The sequence below is a fragment of the Echiichthys vipera genome (genome assembly GCF_963691815.1).
Source record: "Echiichthys vipera genome assembly, chromosome: 11".
NCBI classification, from domain to species: Eukaryota; Metazoa; Chordata; class Actinopteri; order Perciformes; family Trachinidae; genus Echiichthys; species Echiichthys vipera.
The window spans coordinates 26,765,163-26,785,769 of record NC_139836.1 but is presented as its reverse complement, the minus strand read 5'-3'; the positions used below and the strand labels follow the sequence as shown (position 1 = coordinate 26,785,769).

The 20,607-nt window shown below is 43.6% G+C and overlaps 2 protein-coding genes across 2 annotated transcripts; one reads left to right on the top strand and one right to left on the bottom strand.

Annotated features, from left to right (window-relative positions):
• Positions 1-5,225: 5,225 nt before the first annotated feature.
• On the bottom strand, positions 5,226-12,537 carry LOC310953445 (zinc finger protein SNAI3-like; the record flags this gene model as incomplete). The annotated part of the gene is made up of 3 exons (XM_083922483.1): positions 5,226-5,404; positions 6,685-7,239; positions 12,459-12,537. 3 exons carry the CDS (start codon positions 12,535-12,537, stop codon positions 5,226-5,228), a joined length of 813 nt encoding a protein of 270 aa, XP_083778609.1.
• A 2,380-nt stretch (positions 12,538-14,917) lies between these two features.
• On the top strand, positions 14,918-17,872 carry LOC310953444 (uncharacterized protein; the record flags this gene model as incomplete). Its single annotated transcript, XM_083922482.1, has 6 exons — positions 14,918-14,923; positions 15,148-15,375; positions 15,455-15,937; positions 16,017-16,524; positions 17,027-17,265; positions 17,598-17,872. 6 exons carry the CDS (start codon positions 14,918-14,920, stop codon positions 17,601-17,603), a joined length of 1,470 nt encoding a protein of 489 aa, XP_083778608.1. The 3' UTR covers positions 17,604-17,872.
• Between the last annotated feature and the right edge of the window lie 2,735 nt (positions 17,873-20,607).

Below are 20,607 nucleotides of genomic sequence, written 5' to 3'. Positions count from 1 at the left end.
AAATACACACATAAAACTTTTTTTAGGAATAAAAAACTGAAAATTAGCATGTGCATATTTATTCACCCCCGTTGTTATGAAGCCCATAAAAAGCTCTGGTGCAACCAAATACCTTCAGAAGTCACATAATTAGTGACCAGAGGCTGCAACACCTAAGCAAGAGGCACCACTAAACAAACACTGCCATGAAGACCAAGGAACTCTCCAACAAGTAAAGGATAATGTTTTTGAGAAGTACAAGTCAGGGCTAGGTTATAAGAAAATATCCAAGTCTTTGATGATCCCCAGGAGCACCATCCAATCTATCAAAACCAAATGGAAAGAACATGGCACAACAGCAAACCTGCAAAGAGACGGCCGCCCAGCAAAACTCATGGACCGGGCAAGGGGGGCATTAATCAGAAAGGCAGCACAGAGACCTAAGGTAACCCTGGAGGAGCTGCAGAGTTCCACAGCAGAGACTGGAGTATCCGTACATAGGACGACAATAAGCCATACGCTCCATAGAGTTGGGTGGCCAGGAGAAAGCCATTACATTCAGCAAAAAACAAAATGGCTCGTTTTGAGTTTGACTCCCAAAATGTATGGGGGACGGTGCTCTGGTCTGACGAGTCTAAAATTGAACTTTTCGGCCATAATAGAAAACGTCTTTGACAAACCCAACACATCACATCACCCACAGAACACCAGACCCACAGTGAAACATGGTAGTGGCAGCATCATGCTGTGGGCATGTTTGTCAGCAGCTGGGACTGGGAAACTGGTCAGTGTTGAGGGAAAGAAGGATGGTGCTAAATACAGGGCTATTCTTGAGTAAAGCCTGTACCACTCTGTGCGTGCTTTGAGGCTAGGGCAGAGGTTCACCTTCCAACAGGACAATGACTCCAAACACACTGCTAAGGCAACACTTGAGTGGTTTAAGGGGAAACGTGTAAATTCATTGGAATTGCCTAGTCAAAGCCCAGGCCTCAATCGGATAGAAAATCTGTGGTCAGACTTAAAGATTGCTGTTCACAAGTGTAAACCCTGCAACTTGAAGGAGCTGGAGCAGTTTTGCAAGAAAAAATGGGCAAAAATCCCAGTGGTGATATGAGGAGAGCTCATAGAGACTTATCCAAAGCAACTTGCAGCTGTGATTGCCACAAAAGGGGGCTCTACAAAGTCTTGACTTTAAGGGGGTGAATACTTATGCACATTGACTTTTTTCTGTTTTTTTGTCCTATTTGTTGTTTGCTTCACAATAATAATAAAAAAAAATCTTCAAAGTTGTCGGCATGTTAAGTAAATTAAATGATGCAATCCTCATACATCCATGTTGATTCCAGGTCGTAAGGCAACAAAACAAGAAAAACCCCAGGGGGGTGAATACTTTTGCAAGGCACTGTACTGTATATTCCTAGACTGTGCTGACTGATAATTTAAAGGTCCCACTCCAGACCCCTGTTAAAGTATTTAAAAACGACTCTGCTGTGACTATTGTTCTGTTTAATATGGATTTCCCACATAGAAAGTAAAAAAAAACCCAGCCAGATGGAGCTGAAGACACTTCCACTGTTTCTCCCTCATTGAGGAACTCAGCATCTGATTGCCACGCACCCCGCTGCTCGTGCACATGCGCATGTGTACTTGTGGTAGCTTCTACCGGAGGTTTATAAGCAAGTGAAAGAGTAGTGCACAAACCATCAAGATCAAGGTCATCAAGATGACTAAACACATTGGAGTCAATCAGCCATAGGCCTACGTGTTAGAGCTTCAGACAGGAGGTGGCAGGGCAGAGCAGCCTCTTGGGAGGATCACAGACTCACGGTATGGCAGGTGCAGCTCCTGGAGCCCCACAGGCTGATGGGCCGACACGGAGCCCAAGCTGCCTCTCCATGAAGCTTAAGTTTGCAATCTGCAACTAAGTTATGATTTAAGTGTCCTGAACCCGGTGTCAGTCAGACCCAGACTCAGAAAACACCTCTCTAGTGAGAAAATTTGTTTAGATAGTTTAGAAGTCACTATAATCAGTGTCGGACATTTTAGGGCCAGACATAGTGTCAGACATCCACATGGAGACACGTTTTCCTGTAGCAGCACAATTGTAGTCTGGTTTAGTCGACCATCCACACACAGCCGGCGTTATCGGAGCCTGAAAACGGGATCTTTTGAAACCAGGTCCCACAGTGGGAAGATTTGAACTCGCCCTCCATGGCGTTGTCGTCTGGACGGTGAAACCTCATACTTTGTTAAAGGATGATGTCAGCGCCCCAGCGACCTCTAACCCTAACCCCCAGCAGCGTTACATAACAACAACAGTGCTGCTGCGTGAGAGGACAGAGACAGACCCAGAGACTGTTTACTGAACTGGACTCTGAGCCACATGCATGGGACTGAATGAGGCCCAGCACAGATTTCTGCTTTTCCCTGATGCTCTGAATAAGGAGCTAAACTGCTCTCTAGACTCTTTTCATGAATAAAGTTGCTAAGAAGGTCTAAAAAAGTGTGACAGTAACTACAGAGTGATTCATGCTTTCACATCTCCAGTCTCCAATAAGACCAGAAACAGTCCCTAGATTTGTCTCTAGTCGCTATTGAAAAAAAAAGTCGGCAAGAAGATTTGGAAAGTCGCCAGATTTAGTGAAAAAGTCAAATCCAGCGTCTCCACGTCTCTTCTTCTCTGTTGTTGGTGTATTTCTGTGGCAGTTACAGCTCCACATCCAGGCCTGGCATGTTCACTACAGTGTTTGGAGTCACTTTCACTGGTTTCCTGTGGACGCAGACATTTCTTGAGTCAAGGCCGTGTGGACGAAAAACATTTTAAGAACTTTGGAGATAAAACAGATTGTTTGATATCGTGTGCACGTACCCTTAGAGGACAGAAACAGGAAAGGCCCCCTCTTTTTAGTAGAGGGGGCCTTTAAATAGAGATTTCAGTATTCCTTCAAAGCAGCATCCTCGGGCCACTCATGCTGTAGAATGTATAAAAAATGAACCCTAAACCCCTCAGTGTTGTCATTGAGATATGAGCTAAACATATAGACTAGAATGTTTTTTTGTAGCAGGTCTTAAATAGGAGAGGGGGAGGGGCGTGAGAGTGGTAAATATTCGAAATTTGAGTCAACGCCATCTGCCAGACTGGCCGACTGCAGCTTTAAGATGAGGGGTCAATGAGAAATTGCTCTATTATGAAACCTGCCCCTGGTGGTCACTTAATGAACAGCAAATCGCTGTGGTTGGGGCTTGATTCTATCTGTATTTGTTACCTTTATGCATTCTCATTAGCCTCTTTTACTGTTCAAGGCTGGACTGTTGCGTCTTAAAACCGACTCACCATTACAAGCTAAAGTTACGAAGACAGAATGGAGGGACAGAGCCATCAGAATTTAGACAGTGGACTAGTCTGTAAATAGGAGTAACCTTTAATGTGTTTCTAAACTGACACAAGGCTCAACTTGGAGGAGATTTAAGTTTTAATGAGTGGCCACTGTTTTGTTACAAGCAAGAAATATTTATATGAAACGCATTCTTATGTTTGCCTGTTGGTCGGGGAGAAACGCACTTTCAATTCCCCTGTATGTCTGGCACACATTGCAGAATCGACAATAAAGTTGACTTTTGATTTGTTGAGACTTGAGAATGAATGTGAAACTATATTAGTGTGCAGTGAAATTCTGTTCACATCGATTACTTCCAATGTGTAAAGATGGCCTTTGTCTTTCATTTGCTCCCTCATGTTGTCACACGCTGAAATTCACATCAAGTCAACAGGCGTTTTAAATAGAAACATAACACATACATCACCCGGCTTTTAAGATGAACATCAGCTCCCTCATCAGCAGCAGGAGCAACAAGGCCCGGGACCCCACTCATATGGACTCTAATCCCAGACACATCTGTCTCTGTGCATCTCGCACTATCAGCCCTATGCAGTACATTGCACATATTCCCTGTCAGCTTCATTACTTTTGCACATTGTGCACTAAACTGTACTCTAAGAGTTATATTGTACATATTAATTCTATCCTTTTCTTAACTGTATTGTAATTTATATTCTAGATGTGTGCTCTTGACTGTTTCTTTTATTTCCTCTTAATATTTGTATTGTGTGCACCCAACACCAAATTCCTTGTTAGTGAAAACTTTGTAAAACTTTATTCTGTTTCTGAGAACAATGCAGCATTTTAACAGAGCAAACACACATTTATTTCAGTACTTAAAGTTGTACTCACTCATGACATCATTTCAAAGAAAATGCAGTTTTATGCAAAAGAAAACCAACTTCATTATGCAGTATACATAATAATCTCAATCAATACTGACTCAGTGTAACTGAATACTTAGTATGCTTCTTACTGATGGAGAGAGAGCTGAAAGAAGGGATGGAGGCCTGACCCATGCTGAATAAATGTAACATGTCCACCACTTAAGTTGGGTGTTAATTTACGCTGTATCTTTGGATTATTCCTCATTTGATTTACAAAGTCTAAATCATTAAGGCAATGTAAACCTCCTTTCAGCTGTTTGAATACATTGAAAATTCAAAATTCTGCCAGAGACAACCTACAGACATACCACTTGGGAATTTCAAGAACTGTGATTGGTCTGTTTCTAATGACAGCGGAGATGATTGAGAATGAGGACAACATGAAGCAAGCTAAAGAAACACTCATGTTCCTTCAGTAACCCAAATGAGACACAGACAGCTCACTGCAACCACAGCTCTGGCAACATAAACAATTAGTGTTAGCTCTGTTTAAAGCGCGATGCAGCCTGATGATAGACGACACATCTAATGTTATTATTGTAGTGGGGATATCAACAATTGAAATCCAACACCTAACTGTAAATCAAAAACCTTTACTGGAGACAGGAGTGTCATTCCAGCTTAAAACATCAAGTTAGATAACAATCAGGGGGTCTCAGATGAGGTCAGTAGCATTGGCACTGAAAGCACTGTAAACACTTAAAACACACATACACTTAAGCAACTAAGTGATTTCTAACAGGAAGTCACAGATGTCAACCCCTTATTTCTGTGAAATAATAGATTTGATGAAAAAAAAAAAGGTCATCACATGACACAGCTGTTTTCCACTGCTCAGGAATGGGACTTTAGTGATCCATACACCGAGTTGTGCAAACATCCTAGCTGGTCTTTGGAGACTGTTCCTTAGACATTGTTGTTCAGCCCACAGTGAGAGTCTACAGAAGAGTATTCCGGCGCAGGTTGAAGTTTCAGGCTGTCAGGACAGTGGGCAGCCAGCCTCTTGGTGCTTGGCTAACAGTGAGATCCTGGAGAAGGTCTTGAAGCAGCCTGCACACTGGTACTTTTTCACTTCAGAGTGGGTTTGCAGGTGAGCTCGCAGGTTGGATCTGTCAGCAAAAGCTCTGCTGCAGTGGAGGCACGAGAACGGTTTCTCTCCTGCGGAAGGAACACAGAGATGCTTGTCAGTGATGAGGGGAGCGTAGGTTCCTGTTTCTGGTAATCCATGAAGCCTCTAACCAATCACACCCAGAAGGATACCTTGACTTGATCCTTAGAAGATGAGCCCAATGTCTAACCTGTTTGTTGAGCGTACAGTATAGGGGTGTGCCATGTGACGATATTAGATGGTAAAGGATTAGAACGTGTTGATGAGCTGCCAAAGAAGGGAGACCGTAGTATCGTCTGTAGGGCACACTCTATCTTTTGCTGTTCTATGCTCTGCACGGACGCATCAGGTTTTTTTTCCTCAGCCAAATCACACTGTTGGCTAGTCCGCCTCATGCACCGCCCTAAAGACACACTGATCGACTTCAAATTTGTTCAGAAAGGTTCTTTGGCCTAAATGCTTTTACAGAGGGAATACTCTTGGTTGCACTGTTCAGGTGTGCCGTAGGTGTGAGTGTGAGTGGTTGTCTGTCTCTGTTTGTCTCTATGTGTCTTGTCCTGTGATAGACTGGCGTCCTGTCCAGGGTGGACCCCACCTCACGCCCGATGTCAGCTGGGATTGGCTCCAGCCTCCGCAACCCCGATAGGGACAATTGGTCGAAGATGGATGGATATTTTTGCAATATTGCCCACCCCTACAATATCTTCATTATGGCAGTATCCAGTATTTTTTAAATCCTCCAAAACAGGCGAACTATTGAGCCCACTTTACATCATCATTAGCTGGGTGTGTGGAGGGTGAGAAAGTAGGGTTTAAAAACTTCCCTCTGAAGCCCCCCAATGATCCATTGTTTTAGAATCCCACTTCCATAAAGTTAAGGGAGTCATAAGAGATAGATATATTTTTTAAAAATGTGATAAGCAGCAGAGATAACCTCACTTTGAGTCCCTGGTATGATTAGAGATTTAAACAGGGGATCCTAAATTTCCTCATAAATGGACACATCTTTTACAGCATCACACATGCAGTTTGTTTTGTGATCTAACTTTGTAGTCCTAATAATCCTCCTTTCTCAGTACTCAAGGCGAGTCCAGGTTTCATTCATTCACACAGACGTACAGTACACGGTGGTGGTAAACTGCGATAGTAGTCACAGCTGCCCTGGGGCAGACTGATGACATCATTATGGCATCATCAGGGTTATTACCTCTGGCTCAACGGACCTCCTCCAGAAAAACAGAGGACAATACTACTCACCATGACTACCCATGTACCCAGTGCTCCTTTAATAAAAAGATTTTTCAGGTGTGAATGTGTGTGTTTCACTGACCTGTGTGTGTTCGTATGTGTCCCTGGAGCAGCCATGGTCTGGAGAATGCCTTGCCACAGAGTTTACACACACAGGGCAGTGTGTGTGTCCTGATGTGCATCTTGAGTGCTCCCAGGCTGATGTACTCCTTCTCACAGTACTTACAGCTGAAGTACTTCTTACTGCTCCACTCACACCGGACCTGCTTGTGTTTGGCCAGGCCCGACAAGCTGAAGTACTCTTTGTGACAGTCCAAACACGCAAAGCTCTGCTGGCTGCTGCCGCCCACAGGGATGGCTGGAAAGATGGTCAGGAGGGGAAGGGATGAAGGGACGAGGCTCTGTCCCCTCCTGTTGTCTCCTGTCACACACTGGATTTCCAGGTTCACTTGAGTACAGGATTCAGCTGGTTTGTAGTCAACTGCAGAGCCTCTGCTGTAAGCCTCTGAAGAGTGGCCCAAAAAGCAGTGAGGGGAGCTGTTTGGAGACCTTGGAAGATGCAGTCGCTCTGCTCTGAGAGAAAGAGGGCAGGAGGAGGAGAGAGACTGGGCTCTCTGCTGTAGCCATGGGCTCGGGACTGGACAATGATGGGGACTGGGGGTGTCATTGTGCAGCAGAGAGTCCTTGTGGGTGCTGCAGGAGGCCTCTGTGGAACACACACACACACACACACACACACACAATTAGTTGACAAAATCGTATGAGTGTTAGTCGACTACGATTCTTTATTGAGGACAGCCCTGATTTGTACTTTTAAAGGTTAGGTTCAGATTTGTTCTTTTCTAACACTCACATGCCAAACATAAACGATGAAAGGTATGGGTAACTGTCAGTCCTCCTTTCTATACTGGCTATCGGATCATTTATGCTCTACGTTACATATGCATATGGATACGGATGCAGCCTTCTGTCCTTACTCTGCGTACATTTCCTCCCTATTTCTGCACGTAACCTGCATACTAACGCATGCGTACTGATACGGACCAAACGTTGCAGTACCATCAGAAATCATGGGGGAAGTGTCAGGCACTGGAAACCAAAAGTGCCGTGAAAATCAGGAGCGAGTGAGTCATTAAAAGCCCCAACGAGCATCCTGAAATACTGACAGCTACGTTGGTCGTCAGTTTGTCTCCTCTGTCAAACCAATGTGTGGAATTCTCCTTCCACACTCTGGGACGTCTTTTGTGTCTCACAGTCCTCCACTGTCTACAACGCTGCCGGCCATTTTGCCTCCTTCTCAACAGACGCAGGATCGGTATCTCCTCCGTTGCTGCCATGTTTGTTGTTGTCATAAACTTTTTGTTTTTCAAACGACTTCGAGCGACTCCCTCTAGAGGATGTTTTGCTCGACGTCCATTCCACTGTAAAGGACGCATTAAAGCACGAGGCAGTGACGTTTAGAACGTAGATAACGTACGTCTCTATTTACGCACCAAATGGGAGCAGAAACGAGCCTTATAAAGAGAACACTCTGTAGAGCGCAATTACACTGGCTGTGGCCACAGAGGGCAGCAGAAACAAGTTGCAAGCACAAAATTGACAAATGATTATATTTTAGGTTGATATGGTGCTTTCCATTCCGGTCCAGCACCATGGTATAAGCTTTTACATGGAGGCTGGGCAGTGTAAACCCCGTTAAACTGGAGCACAACTTTCGGTCTCCCTTTTGAAAATTGGAAACCCCCACCCCAGTCTGTCACTCCTCAGGTACTGTCCCTGACCTCTACGCATCACTGAAGAGGTGTTTGGGAACTGGTTACAAATTGGAAATAAAACCCGATGCCAGCATGTTTTTCTGACACTTGGCCATTGCAAAAGTGTGACATCAATCTCATACAATGCTGAAAACAAGAAAGAGTCATGGTGGAGAGCAGTGGCAATTGCTCTAAGACTGCAAGGGAAGCTCAGCTTCCCCTAAAATGTCACATAAAAAAAAAAAAAGTGGTGAAATATGCAAGGCTATAATTTCAGGGAGAAAAAATAGCCCCCAGTGCAATGTTTGTGCTTTGCTATGGACACAGATTGAATATGGTGCTGTCTTAAGGGGCTAAATGCTTATCTGAGTGCAGATTTTTTTGATCTCTCTCTCTCCGGGTTTGCCACATTTTTCTCAAAATCCACTAAAAGGACGTCTTTTCTTGAGGGTGCAGGCTGCTCAAGGTTGCCCAGAAACGCTGGAATTTTACATCACGGATAGTAAGCACTGTGGCAAACAGTTAGGATGCCCTCCTGGAGACTTTTGAGAAGATCATTGCAGATAAGACCATGGATGAAACTGGAGGATTTTGAGAATGTGTTCATGTTGTACACACATGAACAAATCTTTGTTGAGACTGACATGGTGTTTGACATTGTCCAACAGAGATCTCTGGATGTTCTGTACTGTAAGAAAATAACTGAGTCTCTTCTTGCTTATGTCAAAGAGAAGAGGTCAGAGGGGGCTTTCCACGCTGTCCATGCCAAAGCAGCAGATCTCACATCGGACCTGCAGACTGAGCTCCTGAGAAAGAAAGTGCAGGATCCTAAGGATCGCTACAGAAATCTGTACAGGGCCATCCTAGACAATCTTTCAGAGCAGATACCTCTTGCATGGAGTTTGACAGTGCAATGCCTCAGCTGTACAAACTGTTGTCAATAGTAGCAACAGTTGGAGTTACATCTGCAGGTGTAGAGAGGAGCTTCTCCTGTTTAAAGCGGCTCAAGTCTTACACTCACAACACAATGCGCCAAGGCTGTTTAAGCAGCCTAGCTCTGCTGCCATTGAGAGGACACTGGTCAAGTCCCTGGAAAAGACGCCTAGTTGGTACGACAATGTCACAGATCATTTTCTTGAAAAGGAGCGAAGGGTCGAATTTACATATAAATAAACAAACACATTTATGATGTTATAATAATATTAGCAGGGAGCAGGCAGATTGAGTAGATTCTTTATTTGAAAAACCTGAAAACCTAAATAAGAAAGAAAGCTGTAGAAATATTCTCTCTTTTTATATAGGCACACTGCGTTTACACATAAATCCTGTGTAGGTTGACTTTTTTCCACATAGAAAACTGATCAGGAATTAATAAGGGAATCATTGAAGAATTGGACCGATACGCAGAACTGATACTGGCATTGGTACCAATAAATTCTTATCAATTCCCATCCCTAGTAAGAGAACAGGATCAAATGTGAGATCCCATTAATGCTAGATATATTTACAACACTTAGTTTTAGACTTTTATCATTTACTGTTGCTTATTTAATAAGGAACAGGTCATGATATTGGCACGCATAATGCAAACTTCTGTGATTGGCGGGTGAGACTATCAATCTACCTGCCATGTTGCCGTGTAGCCAATAAGACAGCACAACACTGATCAAGTATGTGTTGTTGACCAATCAGGTAGCCTAATGTTGCTAAGCAAGCCCTGCCGTTTTCTTGGACTTTCAAAATAAAAAACGAGAAGAAGTATAAAATAATAATAATATAAATAAAAAATGTGGCGGCATATTGCTGTGTGAAGAGGCCGCTGGCTGCAACAGAATAAAAAGAGGATGGGGAGGACAATTAAAAAAAAAAATGTAAAAAGAGAAATAGAAGCATCAGTCTGTGCTCTGGGAAAGGGTTTTTAATCAGTGTCTGACCTCCACATTACAGCACAATGCAGTTTGGTTTCTGTTAGTTATTATGATTCTTATTGTTGTTTATCTGAATGTTATTAAGTCAAAATAGTCCAAATATGTCTTATCTTGAAAAGCAACATAAACGCATAAGTCATTTGTTATAAATGTAATGTTTATTGCTAATATAAAATTAAAAAACTGTTGAACCTGGGTATCTAATGACACCACAGTGACAAAGAAACAGTGACTAATGGACTGCTGTTGGGTGTTAACTAAATAAATGAGAGGTTGGCTGTTTTTATTTCTGTTAGTTTCTATTCTAAATGCTGCCACACCAGCTCAGACACAGCTGGAAGTCATTCTAGTCATTAATGAGATTAAGTTGGTTAAAAACTCAACAGCACTTTAATGTGAATTATGCACAAGTTCAAGAACCAATTCAAAAAGATTGGCTGGTAAAAAAAACACTGTGGCAGGTGGATTTCAAATTCTACCTGCCACAGTGGCTGGTGGCCAAAAAAGTTCAGGAATATTTAATGTTGAAGAGAAAACTTCAGATTTTCAGGCGCTTTAATTCTAATCTTACTCTTTACTCCAAAAAATCCCAAGCTCAAACTATGTTTCGTACAGACGGGAGTTTAAAACACACACACACGCAATAATAGGATATTATAACAATCTGTGAAAATGTCTGTGGGCATTTCAAAAGAAAAATGAGAGCACATTTGTCCATCTTTCATCACTGTATGTTGTCCCTGTAATTAAATCTATATTTCAGTCAGATGACTAGCTCTTCTTCCTTGGCTCAATTCTGATGGCAGTAATGGGAGTTCATCAATACAGTGGGAGGCGGGGGGAGGGGGGGGGGGTTGGAGGTCGCTTTAAGGGCTGTATTGGAACAAATACAAAGGTTGAAGGAGGGATTCGTCAGGAGGAGCCTGGAAGGCCGCTACATAGGCTCTTGAGGCTGCTTAATGGGGCCCTTCTGGTCTCTCAAGGACCTGGGGATTTTGCACCTGCTAAACACAAAACTACATTTTGTTTGTGGCCACACAAAACTGTCATGTCCCTTGTCCTAAGCAGCATTATTCTCCTTACATCGTTTTGTAAAGAGCTAAAACAGAAAAGGTTGTGCTGGTTTTAAACATTTTAGCAGGATAAATATGACTCCTCCGAAGTCCTGTTGCAATTTCCTTGTGCCTGCACAGTGACAATAAAGTTCTGGAATCGTCTTCTAAACAACCAGTTTGGTAAAAGAGGATGTTTTTAACCTAAAAAAAAAACGGAGGGGCTACTTTATATAATACTTATATATGGATAACACATTATTATTATCTGGGGGAACGCTCAAATGCTTTACTAGAAATGTGTGAAGTCAAAGTCAAGCGCTTACAAGTAGTAAAAAGTACTGTCGCTGTCTTAGTAGAGCTAAAAACATTCTGAGGGATTCGTCCCACCCAGGCCACCAACACTTTGAGTTATTGAATTATTTCAGGTCTCTGAATGCTCGGACTAACAGACTTAAGATCAGTTTTTATCCAAAAGCTATAACAGTGCTGAACACCGCAAATACCTTTACCTATGATGGTACATGATGCTCAGGGTCTCTGCAATCTACTGTTTTTTGTTTTGTCTCCTTAAGCTGCTACGGTGTGTGTGTGTGTGTGTGTGTGTGTGTGTGTGTGTGTGTGTGTGTGTGTGTGTGTGTGTGTGTGTGTGTGTGTCTAAGCTTGTCGTTTTAAATGTGTCTTTTAAAAGTCTAGCCTTTTCGTTTTGATGATTTTATTGTTAAATTATTACTGCACTTTGAGGGATTGTACTATAAGTGTCGTTGTACTGGTACAATGACGATAAAGACAATTCTATTCTGTTCTATTAAAGATCTAAATGAAATGACTCATCCTGAAGCTTGGCATGTTTCGTTATTGACATATTAATTTCATTTTAAAATATAAAAGAGTATATTGATTTTACGCGGGCTGGCAGGTGTGTGCTTGTAACTTTGGGCTAACTTGTGTTATGGACACATTTTATCTACAAAGCAGTCTTTTCCCTCTGAAAAATTAATTACAATAAGTAGTAAAAAAAAAAAAAAATTAAAATAGTGAAGCGTCCTTGCCTTAAAAGTACTCTGGTAACGGACTACTTTGTGACTGTCCTCCTGTGATGTGCCCAGCAGAAAGTCTTACCCTCAGTGCTTGACTGCAGTCTTCCATAGTCTGCTCTCTTGGCGCTGGGAAGTTTCTTTACCAGGAAAGACCGGGGCATGTTGTCGCCTCTTCCCGGGACTTGGTGTGGAGGGACGGTGGTCTACAGCCGTCAGCCGTCGGTGAACGGGGGCAGCTGCCAGCGGCGCAGTGAGAGCCCGAGTGGGATTCACGGTGTCTGGCAGGCGGCTGTGTGTCTGTCCGCCTGCGGCCTCGCGCATTCTCCCTCTGGTCAGGTGCGAGCCAAGGGTCGCGCGGGGGAATTTCCATACACACCAGTGTTGAACCAATTACAATGAAAGGACAAGTGCAGGGGGCGGGCTCTGCGTGTCAATCAGCATACCCCAACAAAACAGGTGTATGAATGGCGATAGCTGCTCACTATAGAGGCGCAGAAACACTTCACACACACACACACACACACACACACACACACACACACACAAACACACACACACACACGCGCGCACACGCACAGAAACACTTCACACACACAAACACACACACACACACACACACACGCGCGCACACGCACAGAAACACTTCACACACACAAACACACACGCGCGCACACACACACCAAACATGCACACACACTGACATAGACACGCACACGCACGCACAAACACACACACACGCGCGTACACGCACAAACACGCACGTGCGCGCACACACGCAACAAAACAGGTGTATGAATGGTGATAGCTGCTCACTATAGAGACGCAGAAACACTTCACACACACACGAACACACACACACGCGCACACACACACACACACACAAGCACAGAAACACACACAGAAACACTTCACACAAACAAACACACACTAACACACACACACCAAACACGCACACACACTCACACAGACACGCACACGCGCGCGCGCACACACACGCGCAACAAAACAGGTGTATGAATGGTGATAGCTGCTCACTATAGAGGCGCAGAAACACTTCACACACACGCGCGCGCGCGCACACACGCACTCACACACCCCTGGCTTTATGGAAACAGCTGTGGATTAACTAAGACCTTTTGGGGATTTTTTTCAACACTTATATTGATGTTTTACATATGAAAATATAGAGTTTGGTCTCCAACTGGAGGTCAAGAAAGCAGAGATATATCTTTTTGGCAAAATATTTTAAACACCAAAGTAGTTTTTTCAAAAGCATGTCTAGATTTGCTGCATATTTTAATGAAATAATAGGCTACTATATCAACGTACATCTGTATTTATATATGTACCTTAATTCCTGATTGACCACTAAAAAGAGAAAGAAATGATTACTTCTGCGTGCTTGTGCAAACCCATGTGTATGTTTTGGTTTTGAGTGTTGATTTTTGTTTGAATATGTCAATGAAAATACTTTTAAAAAAAGAAAGAAATGATAGCTTCTGTATTGTAAGTCCCTTTTTTAATTGATATTGTTCACTCAGTTGTTTTTTGTTGTCATCTGTATTCATGGGGCTTTATGATTTTGCTATAAAATATGAAATGAAAAAATAAGTATGAGAGCAGCGTATACGCCTTGTCTTAGCATATCTGAACTGTTTCAGGATGAAACACAACAGCACCGCGCAGATCACATGAACGAGTATCAAAGGGACAGATGCTTATCTATGCATTGCATATGGAATTTCCATATTGTGGACGTTCATATCAGTCACATTAAATGATAAAAATGTGTAAAAATCACCAAAATGCATGTCTCGAAATTCAAAGATAATTAACAAACTGTTTTAATGCCGTTAAATTTGAATTTTTTCGAGAAATAATGACTTTTTTAAAAACTCGATTCTGCGTTGACGTTTTCTACCACTAGATGGCAGCAAGAGACCATCAAATAATTTTACTGCTAAATTTCGATTTTGAACTACTTGAATTCCAACTTACCCTACTACTAGGGTCAAATTCAACAGTTCAGTATGTTTCCAGGAGTTATACTTTACCCTTGATTCTCATTGAAACCTTCCCCCGACTCAAGCACCTGTCCGCGGGCATGTGTCTGAGGTATGTACCGTATAGTGGTCCACTTCCAGGAGTTATACTTTACCCTTGATTCTCATTGAAACCTTCCCCGGAGTCAAGCACCTGTCCGCGGGCACATGTCTGAGGTATGTACCGTGTAGTGGTCCACTTCCAGGAGTTATACTTTACCCTTGGTGTTCATTGAGACCTTCCCCCGACTCATGCACCTGTCCCCAGGCATGCGTCCTAGATATTTACCATACGCTGGTCCCCTTCCTGAAATTATACTTAATGTAAAGGAAATGATTTTAACGGGTTTAGTTCCTGGAATCATAGGTCATTTTTCCGGAATATGACCTTGCTGATGCATAATTAATGAGAGGGAGTGGCCTCTTTTTTTTTTTTTTTACTACAAGGGTATAAGAGGGTTGGGTTATCGCCAAATCTGTATGTCACAATCTAGCGACGATGAAGGTGAGACACAACACTCTTTCTTTCAGGTACAATTTTAATTCCTGGAATCGGACGTATTTTTTCCGGAACGTAGGAATACTTTTTAATGATATCAATTATTTGTTGTTTTCAACGTGTTAAATTCATGGAATTAGACGTATTTTTTCCGGAAACTTAGGAATACTTTTTAATGGTTTGAATTATTTGTTGTTTTCCGGAATATTAATTTAATTTCTCTGCCTTAGAAACAAAAGAAGAAAAAGTGCCCCGTATGCGGCAACCGGTATGCCAGCCTCTCCCGGCACATCCGTGACCAACACGGGGTCCAGGACTCTGAACAGCGCCGGCTAATAATCAGCCAGAGGACACTGCGATACGGAGGGAAGCTCCGTTGTCCCATCGAGGGGTGCCAGGGCCGGAAAGCATATGTCCGGCTGGATAAGCACCTCATCGCTACCCATGGCCATAGACCGGTATGATACAAATCGGTGCAAAACATAACCTGTGTTCTTTCTTCCATTTTCATTCAATAATATAATGCTCAACCCACAGGGGAAGTGCTTGTCGGGGCTATTGGCGAAGGCCAAACGTCGGGCTATAAATGATAACCTCAGTGAGAAGGCGGACCCGCCGACAGCGCCGCCGGCGGCCGCGCCGACACCACCCCCGGCGGCCCCGGCGACACCGCCGGTGGCGGCTCCACCGACGCACACCCCGGCGTCTCCATCGGCGGAGGAAATGGTAATACGCCTGGAGAGGGCAAAGATGGTCATGGGGTTGCTTGTGGGGGAGATGGACATAGTGCAGGGTATGGTCAAAAACCTGCCCCGTCTCCCTCCTCCAGGAGCGCCTGCACCTCCTTCTCCCTCTCCAGTGTCTACTAGTACTCATCCCGCCGGTCCAGCACCTCCTCCTCCGCCTCCTTCTCCTGAGAGCCCAGAGTCTCCTCCGCCTTGTCCCATCGAGGGGTGCCAGGGCCGGAAAGCATATGTCCGGCTGGATAAGCACCTCATCGCTACCCATGGCCATAGACCGGTACGATACAAATCGGTGCAAAACATAACCTGTGTTCTTTCTTCCATTTTCATTCAATAATATAATGCTCAACCCACAGGGGAAGCGCTTGTCGGGGCTATTGGCGAAGGCCAAACGTCGGGCTATAAATGATAACCTCAGTGAGAAGGCGGACCCGCCGACAGCGCCACCGGCGGCCGCGCCGACACCACCCCCGGCGTCTCCATCGGCGGAGGAAATCGTAATACGCCTGGAGAGGGCAAAGATGGTCATGGGGTTGCTTGTGGGGGAGATGGACATAGTGCAGGGTATGGTCAAAAACCTGCCCCGTCTCCCTCCTCCAGGAGCGCCTGCACCTCCTTCTCCCTCTCCAGTGTCTACTAGTACTCATCCCGCCGGTCCAGCACCTCCTCCTCCGCCCCCTTCTCCTGAGAGCCCAGAGTCTCCTCCGCCTTCTGCTCCTGAGAGCCCAGGGTTTCCTCCCCCACCTCCTGTTGCCAGTCCAGAGGATTCTCCTCCCTGCGGAGTCTCATCTCCACCCGCAGCAGCATCCACTCCCCTACCTGGTTCCTCCTCCTCCAAGTCCGGCAGCCTCAGCCCCAACCTGGGTGAGTTGAATTCCTGGAATCAGATGATGTTTGTCCGTAATATGAAATTGTTCAATTCCTGGACAAATGCATACTCTGCCAGGAATATGACGTTGTTTTTCCGGAATTTTCTTTTCTTTTCTTTTCCAAATCCAAGTGATGGAATTCATTTCCATATTTGCGGAGCTCATGACTTCCATTTTTTCGACCATCAGCTACTTAAATCACCTGAGGACAAAATTGAAGCCCTCGAGCCAGAAACATGTCCTCATTGACATGAAAGCGTTTCTGAGGTTTATCATGGCCTCCTCCATACTTAAGGTTCGCGTAACTGGCAAAATCCTCGGCTCGATTCTGGAGAGGTTGCGGGGGTGGAAAAAGGGGTTGGGTGCACAGGTTGTAGTCCAAAGGTTGGAATACAAACGTAGAAAATCAGGTGCGTTCCAATGCAGGTTTCAAAGGTTGATACTCTGATAATTCTGTTGTCACTGTGTCATTTATGTGGTGTTTTTTTCCCCTAAAGATTCTCTGGTGACACATGGCCAAATCCTGGCATACCTCAGGGCGGCCAGGAAGAGAATCCCGAAGGCCTTCACCGCCTTGGAGGGGAACTATAACAGCTCCGCCAAGTTGGGCGCAGTGGTAGGGATGATGGTCGGCATGATGCCGGTGTCGACGGGCTGCCGGAAGGGCGTGTTCCTTTCAATGACGGAAGAGGAGGTCCGGCAGGCCCGGCTGTACGGGAAGACGTACACAATCAGGGTGAGTTTGTTTAGTTATTGATGATGACAGTTTGGTGAAGTAGAATACCTGGAATCCATAGTCCCTTTTCCGGAACTTGAACTTACCCACTGTTCACTCACAATCTTTGTCCTCAGTCAGGCGACTGTTCTCGGCATGTGGTTCTGGTAAGTATCGCATGGGGGTCTAATTCCTAGAATGTAACTTTGCATGGAGGTCAAACTCCTGGAATGAGACTTTGCCCCCGGTTCTCATCGAAACTTTCCCACAGGTCATGCACCTATCACCTATACTGGTGAGCCTTTCAATGTGTAATGACAGCTCTGTAGCCAATGCACATTCTTGTTTTCCAGCCCTAACCCAAATTAATTTCTTCTAAAATAATCATAAAGAGGAGAGCCAGGCAATGCGGGAGAAGGAGGAGAGCCAGGCTCCGGCAGAGGCGATAGAGGTAGAGCCAGAGCCAGAGCCACAACCTGGGCGTTCCAAAATTTCGACGCTCACTGATTCGGACTTGGACTCGGACTCGGACTCCTAAACCTCGTCGGCGTCTTTGGGAACATCGTCGTCGTCGTCCAAATCCAATGACGAATAATATTTGAATAATATGTGAATAGTGTGTAATAATAGTGTGTAATAATGATTGTCTAATAAGTCTTGTTGAAAATTATTTGTATTTAATCTAAGTTCTGTAATTATGCAAATAAAAGACTGTTTAAACAATAATGTTTCAATTCAATTCAATTCAATTTTATTTATAGTGTCAAATCATAACAAAAGTTATCTCAGGACACTTTACAGAGTAGGTAAAGACCACACTCAATGACTTATTTATGATTTACATAGACCCAACAATTCCTCTGTAGAGTACAGTGGCAACGACAACCTTCCCTATTACAGGCAGGAACGTCAGACAGACCCAGCTCTGTGGAGGACGGACATCTGTCTGCACCGGTTGGGGAGGAAGTAAAGGAGAGAGAAAGAGAGAAAAGACACACAGATGGACAGAGAGAGACAGACAGACACACTTCCAGAGATGCAAGCAAAGCCTAACAGTAACTATAATATTTAAAGTAATGTGAATATAACGTATATGTTAAGGCAGTTAATACAACAGAATAGTAGAAACAAGCACAGCTAAGGTGATAGAACATGAAAATGATAATAATTATGGTGGCAAACATGATCAATGATGAGTAGTGGCAATAGCAGCTACGATACAGCTACACATTTTATAGTTTATTAAACTAGTGATAGTATATATGAGTAACAGTGACAATAGCAGCAGGAAGCGTCATGTAGGACCACGGCAGCAAGCACCACCACGATCAGCAGAGACCTGCGAGACGACAAAGCACAAACAGCTCCGGGGAAGAAGCTGAATTAGTAAAGTGCATTGATGGGACATGAATGATTCAGACGGAGAGGAGAGAAGCTCAGAGTATCAGGAAAAGTATTATACCCCGGCAGACTAGGCCTATAGCAGCATAATTAAGCAGAATAAAGTCTCATCGTAAGCCCTAGCTGTAAGCTTTATCAAAAAGGAAAGTTTTAAGTTTACTTTTAAATAAGGGGACAGTGTCTGCCTCCCGAATAACATTTGGGAGTTTGTTCCACAGGAGAGGAGCTTGGTAGCTGAAGGCTCTGCCTCCCATTCTACTTTTGGAGACTCTAGGAACGACAAGTAGCCCTGCATTCTCAGAGCGCAGAGATCTAGTTGGGTGATACGGTACTATGAGCTCTTTAAGATACGACGGAGCCTGACCAATAAGAGCTTTAAAGGTAAGGAGAAGGATTTTAAATTCTATTCTAGATTTTACAGGTAGCCAATGCAGAGAAGCTAATACAGGAGAAATATGTTCTCTTCTATTTGTTTTAGTTAGTACACGAGCTGCAGCATTTTGGACCAACTGGAGACTTTTAACAGACTTATTGGAGCAGCCTGATGATAAGGAGTTGCAATAGTCCAGCCTAGAAGTAACAAATGCATGGACAAGTTTCTCTGCATCTTTCTGAGACACAATGTTCCTAATTTTCACAATATTACGCAGGTGAAAATATGCAGTCCTTGTTGTTAGTTTTATGTGAGAATCGAAGGACATATCCTGATCAAAAATAACACCCAGATTCCTTACTGTGGTGCTGGAGGACAACACAACATCATCCAGAGTAACAATGTCTTTAGATATTGAATTTCGGAGGCCTTTGGGGCCAAGTACAATAATTTCAGTTTTGTCTGAGTTTAACATCAGGAAATTGCAGGTCATCCAGCTTTTTATTTCCTTAATGCACATTTGAAGTTTAGCTAACTGATGGGTTTCTTCTGGTTTGATCGACAAATATAATTGTGTATCATCAGCATAACAATGAAAATTTATGGAGTGCTTCCTTATAATATTTCCTGAGGGAAGCATATATAAGGTGAAAAGAATTGGTCCAAGGACAGAACCCTGTGGGACTCCGTGACTAACTTTAGTGTGCATGGAGGATTTGTCATTAACATGTACAAACTGAGATCTATCTGATAGATATGACTTAAACCAGCTCAGTGCGGTTCCTTTAATGCCGATCAGATGCTCTAGTCTGTGTAGCAGGATGTGATGGTCAATAGTGTCGAAGGCAGCACTAAGATCTAGTAAGACAAGTACAGAGACAAGTCCTTTGTCTGAAGCTATTAGAAGGTCGTTAGTAATTTTCACCAGTGCTGTCTCAGTGCTATGATTTGCTCTAAATCCTGACTGGAAGTCCTCAAATAACTCATTATTATGTAAAAAGTCACACAACTGATTGGCAACTAATTTCTCGAGGATCTTAGAGAGAAAAGGAAGGTTAGATATAGGTCTATAGTTGGCTAGTACCTCAGGATCAAGACTGGGCTTTTTAAGAAGAGGTTTAATTACAGCTACTTTAAAAGACTGTGGTACATAACCTGCTGATAAAGACATGTTAATCATATCTAATACAGGAGTGCTAATTAAAGGTAACACTTCTTTGAGTAACCTAGTTGGAATAGAGTCTAGAAGACAAGTAGAAGGTTTTGATGCTGAAATAGTAGAGGTTACTTTGTTAAGGTCGACTGTAGAAAAGCAGTCCAAGAATATATCAGGTCGTACAGTTTGTAAGGTTCCTGGGTTTGATGAAAAAATAGTGCCAAGCGAGTTGATTTTGTATCGAATAGTTATAATTTTGTCATTAAAGAAGGTCATGAAGTCGTTACTACTGAGGGTTATAGGAATACATGGCTCAATAGAGCTGTGGCTCTCTGTCAGCCTGGCTACAGTGCTGAAAAGAAATCTAGGATTGTTCTTATTCTCCTCTATTAAAGATGAGTAATAGGCTGCTCTGGCATTACGGAGGTCCTTC